The sequence below is a fragment of the Pelobates fuscus genome, chromosome 12 (genome assembly GCF_036172605.1).
Source record: "Pelobates fuscus isolate aPelFus1 chromosome 12, aPelFus1.pri, whole genome shotgun sequence".
NCBI lineage: Eukaryota > Metazoa > Chordata > Amphibia > Anura > Pelobatidae > Pelobates > Pelobates fuscus.
The window spans coordinates 6,787,915-6,803,887 of NC_086328.1; the positions used below are offsets into that span (position 1 = coordinate 6,787,915).

General features: G+C 46.5%; 1 protein-coding gene across 1 annotated transcript in view; it reads left to right on the top strand.

Annotated features, from left to right (window-relative positions):
* The window catches only part of PMFBP1 (polyamine modulated factor 1 binding protein 1), a 90,145-nt gene extending 74,277 nt beyond the window's left edge, over positions 1–15,868 (top strand). Inside the window, exons 28-41 of the mRNA XM_063438171.1 lie at positions 10–256; positions 365–554; positions 4,288–4,441; positions 4,543–4,710; positions 5,054–5,221; positions 5,302–5,469; positions 7,793–7,960; positions 8,058–8,225; positions 10,140–10,202; positions 12,196–12,305; positions 12,399–12,473; positions 13,212–13,305; positions 15,471–15,535; positions 15,609–15,868. Of these exons, the coding sequence (XP_063294241.1) occupies positions 10–256; positions 365–554; positions 4,288–4,441; positions 4,543–4,710; positions 5,054–5,221; positions 5,302–5,469; positions 7,793–7,960; positions 8,058–8,225; positions 10,140–10,202; positions 12,196–12,305; positions 12,399–12,473; positions 13,212–13,305; positions 15,471–15,535; positions 15,609–15,681 (1,911 nt within the window). The 3' untranslated portion in view covers positions 15,682–15,868. The remainder of the gene's footprint in view (positions 1–9; positions 257–364; positions 555–4,287; positions 4,442–4,542; positions 4,711–5,053; positions 5,222–5,301; positions 5,470–7,792; positions 7,961–8,057; positions 8,226–10,139; positions 10,203–12,195; positions 12,306–12,398; positions 12,474–13,211; positions 13,306–15,470; positions 15,536–15,608) is intronic.
* Positions 15,869–15,973: the final 105 nt, after the last annotated feature.

Genomic DNA, 15,973 nt, shown 5'->3' on the forward strand with positions numbered 1-15,973 from the left:
CAACTGTAGGCAATCCAAAAGCGCGATGTTCTGCTGCGTCAGTCAGAAGCCGACCTTCTCCAGGCACGGAGCTCACTAAAATCGCTGAATCAAGAGAGAGAGCGCCACCTGGAGGCTGCCAGTGCTCTGGAGAGGAGACTGCAGCAAACTCAGAAAGAGCGTGAGCAGAAAGAGAGAGACAATACTGCCCTAAGAACGGAATTACAGGAACTGAAGAAGGAGCTGCAGGAGACCTACGCACTCCATCAACAAGCAGGTAGCTCTCAGTGGCCAACTGGCCAAGGATACAGGGGCTGTGTATCAATACAAATAAGTGGGAGGATGACGTTAAGTAGATACAAGATAATAGTTTTTTTGCTTACAGCACAGGCGCTGGCAGGCCAGGAGGAGAAGACTCTCTTAATAGAGAGCGCTCTGCAGAGCACACAGGAGCAGCTGAGTGAGCGAGTGGCAGAGGTTGTAAGACAGGAACAGCTGGCGCGCAAAGTGGAAAGTGAAATGCGCACGTTGAGAGAACGAGCAAACAACAGCGATGAAGAACTGGAACAATGCAGGTATTGAGCCTGAACTTCTAGCTCTCTATAATATCCTCACTGCAAGCGATATCCTCACTGCAAGCGATACACTCACTGCCATCTCTCCCGTAATATCCTCCCTACGAGCGGGACGCTAACTGCCATCTCTCCTGCAATATCCTCCCCACGAGCGGGACGCTAACTGCCATCTCTGCTGCAATATCCTCCCTGCAAGCGGGACGCTAACTGCCATCTCTCCCGTAATATCCTCCCCAGGAGCAGGACGCTAGCTGCCGTCTCTCCCGCAATATCCTCACTGCAAGCGATACACTCACTGCCATCTCTCCCATAATATCCTCTCCACGAGCGGGACGCTAGCTGCCGTCTCTCCCGCAATATCCTCACTGCAAGCGATACACTCACTGCCATCTCTCCCGCAATATCCTCCCTGCGAGCGGGACGCTAACTGTCATCTCTCCCGTAATATTCCCCCTGCGAGCAGGACACTAACCACCATCTCTCCCGTAATATCCTCCCTGCGAGCGGGACGCTAACTGCCATCTCTCCCGTAAAATCCTCCCTGCAAGCGGGACGCTAACTGCCATCTCTCCCGTAAAATCCTCCCTGCAAGCGGGGCGCTAACTGCCATCTCTCCCGTAATATTCCCCCTGCGAGCTAGATGCTAACTGCCATCTCTCCCATAATATTCTCCCTGCGAGCGGGACACTAACTGCCATCTCTCCCGTAAAATCCTCCCTGCAAGCGGGACGCTAACTGCCATCTTTCCCGTAATATCCTCCCTACGAGCGGGACGCTAACTGCCATCTCTCCCGCAATATCCTCCCTATGAGCGGGACGCTAACTGCCATCTCTCCCGTAATATTCCCGCTGCAAGCGGGACGCCAACTGCCATCTCTCCCGTAAAATCCTCCCTGCAAGCGGGACGCTAACTGCCATCTCTCCCATAAAATCCTCCCTGCAAGCGGGACGCTAACTGCCATCTCTCCCGTAAAATCCTCCCTGCAAGCGGGACGCTAACTGCCATCTCTCCCGTAAAATCCTCCCTGCAAGCGGGACGCTAACTGCCATCTCTCCCGTTATATATTCTCCCTGCGAGCGGGACGCTAACTGCCATCTCTCCCGTAATATCCTCCCTGCGAGCGGGACGCTAACTGCCACCTCTCCCGTAAAATCCTCCCTGCAAGCGGGACGCTAACTGCCATCTTTCCCGTAATATCCTCCCTACGAGCGGGACGCTAACTGCCATCTCTCCCGCAATATCCTCCCTGCGAGCGGGATGCTAACTGCCATCTCTCCCATAATATTCTCCCTGCGAGCTAGATGCTAACTGCCATCTCTCCCATAATATTCTCCCTGCGAGCGGGACGCTAACTGCCATCTCTCCCGCAATATCCTCCCTGCGAGCGGGATGCTAACTGCCATCTCTCCCATAATATTCTCCCTGCGAGCTAGATGCTAACTGCCATCTCTCCCATAATATTCTCCCTGCGAGCGGGACGCTAACTGCCATCTCTCCCGTATAATCCTCCCTACGAGCGGGACGCTAACTGCCATCTCTCCCGCAATATCCTCCCTACGAGCGGGACGCTAACTGCCATCTCTCCCATAATATCCTCCCTGCGAGCGGGACGCTAACTGTCATCTCTCCCGTAATATTCCCCCTGCGAGCAGGACACCAACCACCATCTCTCCCGTAATATCCTCCCTGCGAGCGGGACGCTAACTGCCATCTCTCCCGTAATATCCTCCCTGCGAGCGGGACGCTAACTGCCATCTCTCCCGTAATATCCTCCCTGCGAGCGGGATGCTAACTGCCATCTCTTCCATAATATTCTCCCTGCGAGCTGGATGCTAACTGCCATCTCTCCCATAATATTCTCCCTGCGAGCGGGACACTAACTGCCATCTCTCCCGTAAAATCCTCCCTGCAAGCGGGACGCTAACTGCCATCTTTCCCATAATATCCTCCCTGCGAGCGGGACGCTAACTGTCATCTCTCCCGTAATATTCCCCCTGCGAGCAGGACACCAACCACCATCTCTCCCGTAAAATCCTCCCTGCAAGCGGGGCGCTAACTGCCATCTCTCCCGTAATATCCTCCCTACGAGCGGGACGCTAACTGCCATCTCTCCTGCAATATCCTCCCTGCGAGCGGGACGCTAACTGTCATCTCTCCCGTAATATTCCCCCTGCGAGCTAGATGCTAACTGCCATCTCTCCCATAATATTCTCCCTGCGAGCGGGACACTAACTGCCATCTCTCCCGTAAAATCCTCCCTGCAAGCGGGACGCTAACTGCCATCTTTCCCGTAATATCCTCCCTACGAGCGGGACGCTAACTGCCATCTCTCCCGCAATATCCTCCCTATGAGCGGGACGCTAACTGCCATCTCTCCCGTAATATCCTCCCTGCGAGCGGGACGCTAACTGCCATCTCTCCCGTAATATTCCCGCTGCAAGCGGGACGCCAACTGCCATCTCTCCCGTAAAATCCTCCCTGCAAGCGGGACGCTAACTGCCATCTCTCCCGTAAAATCCTCCCTGCAAGCGGGACGCTAACTGCCATCTCTCCCGTAAAATCCTCCCTGCAAGCGGGACGCTAACTGCCATCTCTCCCGTAAAATCCTCCCTGCAAGCGGGACGCTAACTGCCATCTCTCCCGTTATATATTCTCCCTGCGAGCGGGACGCTAACTGCCATCTCTCCCGTAATATCCTCCCTGCGAGCGGGACGCTAACTGCCACCTCTCCCGTAAAATCCTCCCTGCAAGCGGGACGCTAACTGCCATCTTTCCCGTAATATCCTCCCTACGAGCGGGACGCTAACTGCCATCTCTCCCGCAATATCCTCCCTGCGAGCGGGATGCTAACTGCCATCTCTCCCATAATATTCTCCCTGCGAGCTAGATGCTAACTGCCATCTCTCCCATAATATTCTCCCTGCGAGCGGGACGCTAACTGCCATCTCTCCCGCAATATCCTCCCTGCGAGCGGGATGCTAACTGCCATCTCTCCCATAATATTCTCCCTGCGAGCTAGATGCTAACTGCCATCTCTCCCATAATATTCTCCCTGCGAGCGGGACGCTAACTGCCATCTCTCCCGTATAATCCTCCCTACGAGCGGGACGCTAACTGCCATCTCTCCCGCAATATCCTCCCTACGAGCGGGACGCTAACTGCCATCTCTCCCATAATATCCTCCCTGCGAGCGGGACGCTAACTGTCATCTCTCCCGTAATATTCCCCCTGCGAGCAGGACACCAACCACCATCTCTCCCGTAATATCATCCCTGCGAGCGGGACGCTAACTGCCATCTCTCCCGTAATATCCTCCCTGCGAGCGGGACGCTAACTGCCATCTCTCCCGTAATATCCTCCCTGCGAGCGGGATGCTAACTGCCATCTCTTCCATAATATTCTCCCTGCGAGCTGGATGCTAACTGCCATCTCTCCCGTAATATTCTCCCTGCGAGCGGGACGCTAACTGCTATCTCTCCCGTAATATTCTCCCTGCGAGCGGGACGCTAACTGCCATCTCTCCCGTAATATCCTCCCTGCAAGCGGGACGCCAACTGCCATCTCTCCCGTAAAATCCTCCCTGCAAGCGGGACGCCAACTGCCATCTCTCCCGTAAAATCCTCCCTGTGAGCGATACACTAACTGCCATCTTTCCCATTACATCCTCCCTTTCAGGGTACCAAGCATTCTCTGTCCTGTATTATATCTCTGCACTTTTTTCTTTGGGAGTAGGGCATTGATCGAACGCCTGAAGTCAGAGCTTAATGAAGTGAAGAAGAGATACAATGTGTCCACACAGGAGGCTATAAAGCTGCAGCACTCTGTCAGCAAACTGCAGCTGGGGCAGGCAAACGAGCAGGAGAAATACAAAGTTCTGCAGCAGCAGGTACATGGCCACACAGAGCACCTGGGAAATTAGAGAATGGCGAGGGTGACTGGGGCTGGCCGCAGCACACTGCACATCAAGATAACTCTACTAACCATTAGTTGCAGGAACAAAGTACAGTCCAACAGAACCTCCGGACTGAGCTGGAAGAGCAGCAGAACCAACATGAGGAGCTGCAGAGACAGCAGCACAGGAGTAAGGAACGAGAGAGCTCACTGCAGAGAGAGACAGAAGAACTGAGCCTGAGAGTGCAGCACTCTGAGCGACTGGTGAGTTACTGATTGCAGAATGCAGCACTCTGAGCGACTGGTGAGTGCAGCACTCTGAGCGACTGGTGAGTGCAGCACTCTGAGCGACTGGTGAGTGCAGCACTCTGAGCGACTGGTGAGTGCAGCACTCTGAGCGACTGGTGAGTGCAGCACTCTGAGCGACTGGTGAGTGCAGCACTCTGAGCGACTGGTGAGTGCAGCACTCTGAGCGACTGGTGAGTGCAGCACTCTGAGCGACTGGTGAGTGCAGCACTCTGAGCGACTGGTGAGTTACTGATTGCAGAGTGGTGAGTAGTCTGGTTGTAGCCTGGCTAGTCTGAGCTAACCCTGTAAACTCCATCAGATGGCAGAGCGAGATCGGATGCTGCAGCATCTGCAAAGCAGCTTCTCCCAACTGGAGAGAAAGTGTCAAAGTGCTCAGGAAGAAGCCCGGGAGAGTGCGGCCCAACTGGAGCTCACCAAGAGTGCATTGGTTCAAACTCAGAGGAAAATCCAAGCTCAGGCCCAAGAGGTTAGTCTAATGGACCCACACACAGACACATTGATCCTGCTTTATTGTCTGCATAGCACTCAGAGCTCCTCTCTTCCCAGCTCAGTGACCTGGAGCAATCCTTGCTGCGTGTGCGCTCGGAGGAGGAGGTGGCGCAGAAGGTTGCACGTGGTCGCAGCCAGGACTTAAACACAGCCCAAGAAAGTGTGCAGGAGCTCAGGAGTCAGGTGACAGCAGCACAGGCCGGCCAGAGAGAAGCCATGGAACAGGTAATAACATACTCTGGGAGAGGGGGCCGCACTGCTAGCCCAAATATCCTTCCAGCAATCTGAGCACATAGCAGATTCTATTCTGTGTTCTATCGCAAGTATAAACACTCCTATCTCGGCTAATTAGTGGTTCAAACGATTGTCTCACTTCTATCCCCATTGTAAATGGAATGGCTCAAATATTTTACATATTTACAGGTTATTAAAGGAACACTATAGGGTCAGGAACACAAACATGTATTCCTGACCCTATAGTGTTAAAACCACCATCTAGCCCCCCTGGGCCCCTCATGCTTCCCTAAATATAGCAAAATCTTACTTGTATTTAAGCCTGAAGCTGTAAATCTGCATGCCGTTTGCCTCAGAATAGCAAGCTGTCTGCTGACATCATCAGAAGTGGTGGCCTGATCCAATCACAATACTTCCCCACGGGATTGGCTGAGACTGACAAGGAGGCAGATTAGGGGCAGAGCCAGCACAATTTAAGCACAGCCCTGGCCAATCAGCATCTCCTCATAGAGATGAATTGAATCAATGAATCTCTATGAGGAAAGTTCAGTGTCTGCATGCAGAGGGAGGAGACACTGAATGTTTGGATGCATTTTAGGCAGCCATGACCCAGGAAGGATCTCTAACAGCCATCCGAGGAGTGGCCAGTGAAGCTATCACTAGGCTGTAATGTAAACACTGTATTTTCTCTGAAGGTAATGATTCTACTCATTAAAACAAATTCAATAAGCTGCAGTTGTTCTGGTGACTATAGTGTCCCTTTAACTAAAGGGCCAAATCAAGGTGAATTTCATTTTAAGGTAAAAGTAGTTCAAATGGAAACATTCTCTAAATCACAGATGCTTCCTGATCGGCTTCCTTTGGCCTCTCATTTGAAATTCACTTCACATTCGTGAATAACACTGTTAAAGTGAACCTGTCCTAACTCACCTGCCCAGCCATCTGTCACTCCGTTCCTATAATCCTCAGCCAGCCCTACAAGCATCAGACAGGAAGTTACAGCCTGTGGGAGGTCACTCTGCTCTCTTTTCAGTCAATTCTTTAGCACAGAGTCTAAGCCGAAGAACCGATACGAGAGACCAATTGTTCTTCAATTTATTGAAAGCACCATGTACAGATAGAATTTTACTTAGAACATAAGTTGTACCTGGCATGACTGGTATCCTTTAAAATCTTCCCTTACCTGCTTTATTGCACTGCCTTGTTCCTGGACACCCCATATAGAAATCAACACGATCACGTGCTTATAGAGCTAATTTTGTAAACGGCTAAAACTCCTTTCCTTTTACAGAATCGTATTACCCATCATGCATTGTTTCCATTCAGACTGTCACTCAAACTCCAATTAGTACTCTGAGTAGATATATCCCAGATAGCCAGGCCAATCCCAGTGGTTGCCACATTTTCTTGCCTTATTTCCTTGTGTTTCCTAGCCAATGTCCCTCATACTTTATATATACTATATGACACCTAGATTTCTCCGTGGGCAGAGAAGACTGTTTCTAAATGTACATTTGTTGGAGGCGGATATGAACCGCTGTTTTTGGACTGTGCTTGCATTCCAAACATTTTGGAAAGAAATGATTCAAGACTTGCTTAAAATGGACTGGCTATTCACTTTTACCAATAAAGAGATGATTGCTAAAATTCTAACATGGAAATCTTATATTCTCATTTCGGTGATATATTTATAACAAGAAATTAAATCCACTCTGTAACATGCAGGTAAAATTCTCTGGCAAATTCATTATTGACCCTGTAACTTCCCTCCCCAAATACTTCAACTCACACGTCCGAATTGTCTTGTTTTATTCTTCTATGATTTTTATGATCTACCTGCAAGACCAGCTTGGTTCAGTTTAGATTAATACTGAAAATATAGAATGTCACGCACCACGATGCTCGGTTTCACTTTTAATACTGTAGCCATTTTGAAATGCTAAATCAGCCGCACTGCGCGTCTCCTACCTCATTCTTCTAATAAAAAAGATATTTCACAAAAATGGACTGCCATAGTCTGGTTTTAAGTGTTACATTCGCCATTTCTAGTTACATTCGCCATTTCTAGATTTGTGTATAGGCAGAAATGTTTCCTTTAGAAACTAAAATCTAGAGTGTTTGTTCATTTAGTGGAGTAATGGGAAGAACTGACAAGTGAATATCAACACTGCAAACGTTAGGCCATAAAAGATTAATTGGAAAAAGAACTCTGTTTTGTTCTCCTATTTACAGATAACTTGTCATTTCTCCGCAATTTCCAGTGTAGTCTGTAACACATAACGGTTTCCTGTCTGCTCTATTTACTAATCTGCAGTTGGCTGAACGGAGCCGGGAGCTAGCCGCTCTGCGAAGTGAATTGCAGCGCTGCCAACAAAGGAAGAACGAGCTGGAGCGCGAGTGCGCTGCTCAGGAGGAACGAACGCGTAGATTGAACAAAGAGATGGTTGTTGTACGGGACATGCAGAGACAGAAAGAACAGGAGGTAACAGGACGGGGGAGAAAGAGAAGCAGTTACAGTCTTACACATTCAGCGTTAACTATTAAATAACTACAGCCACGTTTCTTCTTTCCCACTGCAGGAGGAAGCTTGTGAAGGGCGTTTGAGAGAATTAAACAGTCAGCTGCAGCACTGGCAGCGGCTGCACCAAGAGCGGGCACAGGAGCTGGGGCAGAGGGAAGAAGAGCTCAAACAGCTCCAAGAGCAACTGTCAGTTCTGATGGAGAAACGAAAGAACGAGGGCAGAGAGGTAGCAACCCAACACATTATGTATCCTACTGTCACTGCCATATACCCACATCATGCATCTCAAACTACTACCATAGCCATATACCTACACCATGCGGCCCAAACTACTACCATAGCCACATACCCACACCATGCAACTCAAATTACTACCATAGCCATATACCTACACCATGCAACTCAAATTACTACCATAGCCATATACCTACACCATGCAACTCAAATTACTACCATAGCCATATACCTACACCATGCAACTCAAATTACTACCATAGCCATATACCTACACCATGCAACTCAAATTACTACCATAGCCATATACCTACACCATGCGGCCCAAACTACTACCATAGCCACATACCCACACCATGCAACTCAAATTACTACCATAGTCATATACCTACACCATGCAGCTCAAATTACTACCATAGCCATATACCTACACCATGCGGCCCAAACTACTACCATAGCCACATACCCACACCATGCAACTCAAATTACTACCATAGTCATATACCTACACCATGCAGCTCAAATTACTACCATAGCCATATACCTACACCATGCAGCTCAAATTACTACCATAGCCATATACCTACACCATGCGGCCCAAACTACTACCATAGCCACATACCCACACCATGCAACTCAAATTACTACCATAGTCATATACCTACACCATGCAGCTCAAATTACTACCATAGCCATAGACCTACACCATGCGGCCCAAACTACTACCATAGCCACATACCCACACCATGGGCCCAAACTACTACTATAGCCACATAGCCATATACCCACACCATGCATCTCAAACTACTACCATAGCCATATACCTACACCATGCAGCTCAAATTACTACCATAGCCATAGACCTACACCATGCGGCCCAAACTACTACCATAGCCACATACCCACACCATGGGCCCAAATTACTACCATAGCCACATAGCCATATACCCACACCATGCATCTCAAACTACTACCATAGCCATATACCTACACCATGCAGCTCAAATTACTACCATAGCCATAGACCTACACCATGCGGCCCAAACTACTACCATAGCCACATACCCACACCATGGGCCCAAACTACTACTATAGCCACATAGCCATATACCCACACCATGCATCTCAAACTACTACCATAGCCATATACCTACACCATGCAGCTCAAATTACTACCATAGCCATATACCTACACCATGGGCCAAAACTACTACTATAGCCACATACCCACACCATGCAACTCAAATTACTACCATAGCCACATACCCACACCATGCATCTCAAACTACTACCATAGCCATATACCTACACCATGCAGCTCAAATTACTACCATAGCCTCATACCCACACCATGGGCCAAAACTACTACTATAGCCACATAGCTATATACCCACACTATGCAGCTCAAACTACTACCATAGCCATATACCTACACCATGCGGCCCAAACTACTACCATAGCCATATACCTACACCATGCGGCCCAAACTACTACCATAGCCATATACCTACACCATGCGGCCCAAACTACTACCATAGCCATATACCTACACCATGCGGCCCAAACTACTACCATAGCCACATACCCACACCATGCAACTCAAATTACTACCATAGCCATATACCTACACCATGCGGCCCAAACTACTACCATAGCCATATACCTACACCATGCGGCCCAAACTACTACCATAGCCACATACCCACACCATGCATCTCAAACTACCATAGCCATATACCCACACCATGAGGCCCAAACTACCTTTGCCATATACCCACAACATGGGGCCTAAACTACTCCCTTTGCCATATACCAACACCATGAGCCTAAACTATTATTTAGCTTTCTACCAATTCCATAAATTTGTACCATGTACCCCAAACCAAAGCTTGTTTCCTTTCCACAGAGGGAGGCTGTGCAGGCTACACTGAATCAATTGAAGCAGAGATATGTTGAGGCCACAACTGAGGTAGGATGTGATATTCATACCAAACACAATGTTTTGTTTTGCAAAATGAAATACCTTTTACGGGACAAAAAGTTTGATTGTAGAAACATAGAATGTGATGGCAGATCTAGTCTGCCCAAGATTTCAAAATACTTTTACTTAGTCCCTGGCCTTATCTTATAGTTAGGGTAGTCTTATGCCTATGCCACACATGCTTAAACTCCCTCAGTTTGTTAACCTCTACCACTTCAGCTGGAAGGCTATTCCATGCATCCACTACCCTCTCAGTAAAGTAATACTTCCTGATATTAGTCTTAAATTAGAGGGGCAAAGGTTTAAAAACATGTCCTCTTGTTGTGGTAGTGTTTATTCTTTTAAATATAGTTTCCTCCTTTACTGTGTTGATTCCCTTTATGTATTTAAATGTTTCTATCATATCCCCCGTCTCGTCTTTCCTCCAAGCTATACATGTTAAGTTCCTTTAACCTTTCCTGGTAAGTTTTATCCTGCAATCCATGAACCAGTTTAGTAGCCCTTCTCTCAACTCTCTCTAAAGTATCAATATCCTTCTAGAGATATTTGCTATCTCTACGCTGGGAGCAGTAGTTGAAATAATTCTCCCAAGGACCTCGGGTAAAATACGGCTATTTTATGCCCTATGCTGGCTATCCAGGCTGGGCCAGACGCTGACATTGTACGCTCCACCCAATCTATTGTAATAGATAAGGGGCAAGCAGTAACAGGGAGACAAACTGGGCCTGACGGGAACAGGAGCAGCAAACCCAAGTTAACGAGAGAGGATTTAACATAAAATATATTTTGTTTCCATGAAGCCATTTTGGACATTGCTGAGATATCTTTACAGGAAGTATGGCGGCTGCTGCTCTTTGTAGCTGCAATGAATTTCAATATATTAACCCCTTAAGGACCAAACTTCTGGAATAAAAGGGAATTATGACGTGTCAGACATGTCATGTGTCCTTAAGGGGTTAAAGGGACAGTCTAGGCACAATACAAATTTGATGCAGGTTTTGGTCTTGTTAATATGCTTTTGTTGCATGCTCAACGCTTTATAGTATTTCTCCACAAAGACTTCCTTATCCGAGGTGAGGTATGTACACAGCTCAGCCCCAACAGCACTGAGTGAGCAGCTTTTAATTCCCATCCTGACTGCAGACAGTCAGAGAAATCCTTACTAGGTGTCTTACCGAGTGGGTTGCTTTGTAATTCAGATCATTTAGTAGTAGTAGTACTATCAGTGACTGAGCTGTGTACATACCCTTGATAAGGAAGTCAACCTTGATAGGAGGCCGGCTTATGCAGCAGAATTCTGCAAAATGTTTTTTTAAATGCAAAAACTATAAATATTTAAGCGTTCAAAAAAAAAAAAAATACAGCATATTAATAAGGCTACAACCCATCAACTGCATTACAAATTGTATTGGTGCACAGTGTCCCTTTTTAATTAAAAAAAAAAAACCATAAAGTGGACTCTGGGCCTGCATGAGTTTCATTTGAATTTTGGGTCTAAATTAAGTCAGTCTTTATTCTCCAAAATAAAATAACATTTCATAGAGTCTAATCTGCCCTCTTCAGACAAATTACTGGTAAATCAGGGGATGTTCCTTCCTTTTCATTCAGGAGTTAATTGCCTGGTAGAGAGTTGAGGACTGGGTTGGGAACCTATGCCTTAAGTACCCCCTACCAGTCCAGGATGTAGAGATTATCTTGTTGTGTCTAAAGTGTGGGTTTTGTTTTTCTTTTTCTAAAAACACCTTAGATACAACAGGGTAATCCAAGAATCCTGAACTGGATTGGGAACCCCTGCAATAGGAGATGACCAAGCACTACCAGTGTCTGCTAGCAATGACACATTCTCATTGATCAACCACTGACGTGGATTAGTAGGTGCAGAACGTGGCCCCTTGCTGCTAGTTGCCTTCTCTTTGAAAACAGGTGCATGCTAAAGACAGAATTTGTGATAGAGAATGGTCTGAAATTGTACTCCCTACAGGTGGACACTCTGAGAAGCTCCCTGGAAGCAGCACGTTCTGACTGTCGCAGGCTGCACCGCGAGAGCGAGCTGGTTGTGTGCAATGTGAACGAATGGGTGGATGAGCAAAAGTAAGTGGTGGCAGCACAATCCATGTAGCATCTTCTCTCACACAGTACAATGTCTACAATCATTCTCTCTCTCTCTCTCTTTCTCGGTCACAGAGAAGCCAACAAGGTGCTATCTGAGAAAATCCGTGAGCAGAGCAAGCAGATTCTGCAGCTGACTACACAGAAAGAGTAAGACTTTATGTATCTCCTTTAAATGGTCTGATCTGACATTTAACTAGTTCATTGACCCTTCCCATGGGGTACCAGGGGATACTTTCGATTTTAAGCACCAAATGTCTGTCTTCACTCACAGGCTTATTCCCTAATGAATTGCCAAATGTGGGTTAAAACCGATGATCTGGGGAAAAATTCTCCAACTTGGCTATAGGCATAGCTGGACTGTTAGTTTGAATAAATCGTTCAGACTGTGTACAGTAACCCATTGTCATGTTTAACCCAGTCACTGCTAGGAATACTTAGTGCCAACCGTTAGAGCAACAAGGCATTTCCAAACAGGTAGAGCTCGTAAGGCTGTTACATAGTGCATAAGGAAAGTGCTGACCTACCATATTACACGGCAGCAATTTCTGTTCTAATTTGTGTCCAGGAAAACACAGGCAGGACAGCCTGTTCCAGTACGAAGGAATTTGAGTGGGAAGTGAAAAGGTCAGTTTCTCAGAATGGGCAAGTAAAGTCCTGTTAGATGTCCATACCTCGTGGTGGGGAAATCACTCCATGCACTGCTACCGGTTAGATGTCCATACCTCGTGGTGGGGAAATCACTCCATGCACTGCTACCGGTTAGATGTCCATACCTCGTGGTGGGGAAATCACTCCATGCACTGCTACCGGTTAGATGTCCATACCTCGTGATGGGGAAATCACTCCATGCACTTTTAGCCTGATGAATATTTCATGTCACCACAGCCATTTTCAGGAAGTGATGGAGCGGCTCCAGCAAGATAACAAGCGCCTGCGCATCCAGGGGGATGAACGGCGTATAGAGAATGAGCGACAGAAGGTGAGTCATGACTAATCCTGAACTGACCTTTTACCTCTGTCTACAATATGGAAAGGAAAATATATGGCTAGTTTAGGTTTTAGACTTAAAAGGACTTTGATAAATAAACCGGTCCTGTTATATCCTGGTTGTTTAGTTTAGTAGAGATAAACCCAAAAGGCAGCAATTGCCCAGAGCAGCTGCCTTGAAAAAACTTCCACCATTGGGAATCTGTGATTGGACAGACACAAAGTCGGGGAGGGCTTGTAAAGGCAGCAGACACAATCTGCAGATTTTACAAGATGTTTTCATTGGGTAGTATATCTACTCAACAGTAAAGTGTCCATTTAAAAAGAATTCGCAGAGCACCATAACCACTACAGAGTACACTGCCACCACTCCCATGCAAGGGGTCAACCTACCTTATAATCTGGTGTCCTCTAGGTGAGAAGTCAAACAGTTACCAAATGGTTTGACTACTAACATGGGTGGTACACATAATATAATACATATATCTATTCATACTATATTCTACGTGCATATTCATGTAATATTTTGACAATTTGAGGGTGTCTTGGAAAGTTACAGGGTGACAAGTTAAAATTTCTGCCTGGGTTGTTAGACAGGTCCCTAAGACCTGTACATGGGGGGGGGGGGTGTACTGTTTTACTCGGTAGACTTCGCTGAACACAAATAAGTGATTCAAAACAGTAAACCATATCACAGCGATGATATGGTCAGTGAAAGTGACGTTATTTGGCATTTTTAACACACAAACAGTACTTTCACTGATATCATTGTTGTGATAAGTTTTCCTATTTTGAATCACTAATATCTGTGTCCAGTGAGCTCTGCTGAGTATAACAGTACCCCCCATGTACAGGTTTTATAGTGTTTGTGAAAGTTACATGATAAAATATAAGGCTTGCATATCAGTTTTTTCAAAAATTTGCCAGATTGGTTACATTGCCTTTGAGACCGTATAGTAGCCCAGGAATGAGAAGTACCCCCAGGCTAGCATACCATTTGCAAAAGAAGGCAACCCAAGGTATTGCAAATGGGATATGTTCAGCCTTTTTTAGTAGCCACTTAGTCACAAACACTGGCCAAAGTTAGCGTTCATATTGGGTTTTTGCATTCTTAACACAAACAAATATAAATGCTAACTTAACTACTAAAAAAATGTCTAAACATACCTCATATTGAATATGCTGGGTTCTACTCGTGAGACTTTGCTGAATACAAATATGTGCATTTTATTGCAGTAAAAGCCAACAGTATTATGACATTCACAGTTAAAATGCCACACAAAACTAAAAGATTTTTTAGAAAATCTTTATTTCTCACATTTTATTCATAATGAATTATGTTTCATATATGAATAATTCATGTCAAATGAAAGCCCTGTTTCTCCTGAACAAAATGATATATAAGTGTGGGTGCACTTAAAGGACCACTCTAGTGCCAGGAAAGCATACTCGTTTTCCTGGCACTAGAGTGCCCTGAGGGTGCCCCCACCCTCAGGGACCCCCTCCCGCCCGGCTCTGGAAAGGGGAAAGGGGTAAAAACTTACCTTTTTCCAGCGCTGGGCGGAGAGATCTCCTCCTGCTCTCCTCCTCCGATCCTCCTCTTCTCCTCCCCGTCGGCTGAATGCGCACGCGCGGCAAGAGCTGCGCGCGCATTCAGCCGGTCACATAGGAAAGCATTCACAATGCTTTCCTATGGACGCTGGCGTGCTCTCACTGTGAAAATCACAGTGAGAAGCACGCAAGCGCCTCTAGCGGCTGTCAATGAGACAGCCACTAGAGGACATAGGGGGAAGGCTTAACCCATTCATAAACATAGCAGTTTCTCTGAAACTGCTATGTTTATGAAAAAATGGGTTAACCCTAGAAGGACCTGGCACCCAGACCAGCTCATTAAGCTGAAGTGGTCTGGGTGCCTAGAGTGGTCCTTTAATATGAGAAAGGAGAATTATGGTTGAACAGACATATAGCAAATTCCAGTATTTGTTTTTATCACAACGTGTACAACTGGCTCAGTCCGTAAGGGGTTAAACTCGCCACAGAGCTATAGTGTGTTTGATGTGATGCAAGCACACTACAATGAACAGGTGGCATGGAGCTATTAATATTTGTGTTATGGTATATGTTCCTGCAATTAATATTTGTGTTTGACTTACCTAGCTGAGCCTGCACCAGTCAGACCTCGAACATCAGAGCGTCAGCCGTGCTGCTACGGAGGAGCCAGGGTGAGACTCAATCAGTGCAATATTTGTTCTGCTTTTATCGTGTTTGTCACTAAAAGATTCTTGTTCTGTTCAGGTCTCTACGGTCTGCACGACGGGCGTTTACTAGTGATGGAAACTTGAGGACAAAACCACGTGCAGGTCACTGACCGTTTACCACCTCAGAGCTTGCTCACTTATGGTTAACTCGTTAAAGTGAGAGATTCCAACCTACACTGGCACTGTGAATTAGTTGTACATCTATGGGCACTGGCAATCATGCTGAAATTTTTTTTGTAAATTTTTACAATATTTATAAAACTGTTTGTAATAAATTAATCATGGTTTTTATAATGATCCTATCATCTCGTGTTCTTTCCATCATAGACAAGGCATAGAAATCCAATTAATCTATTAAGAAATGTCTACTATGGCTAGAACGTTGCAGTTGCCGTGAATGAG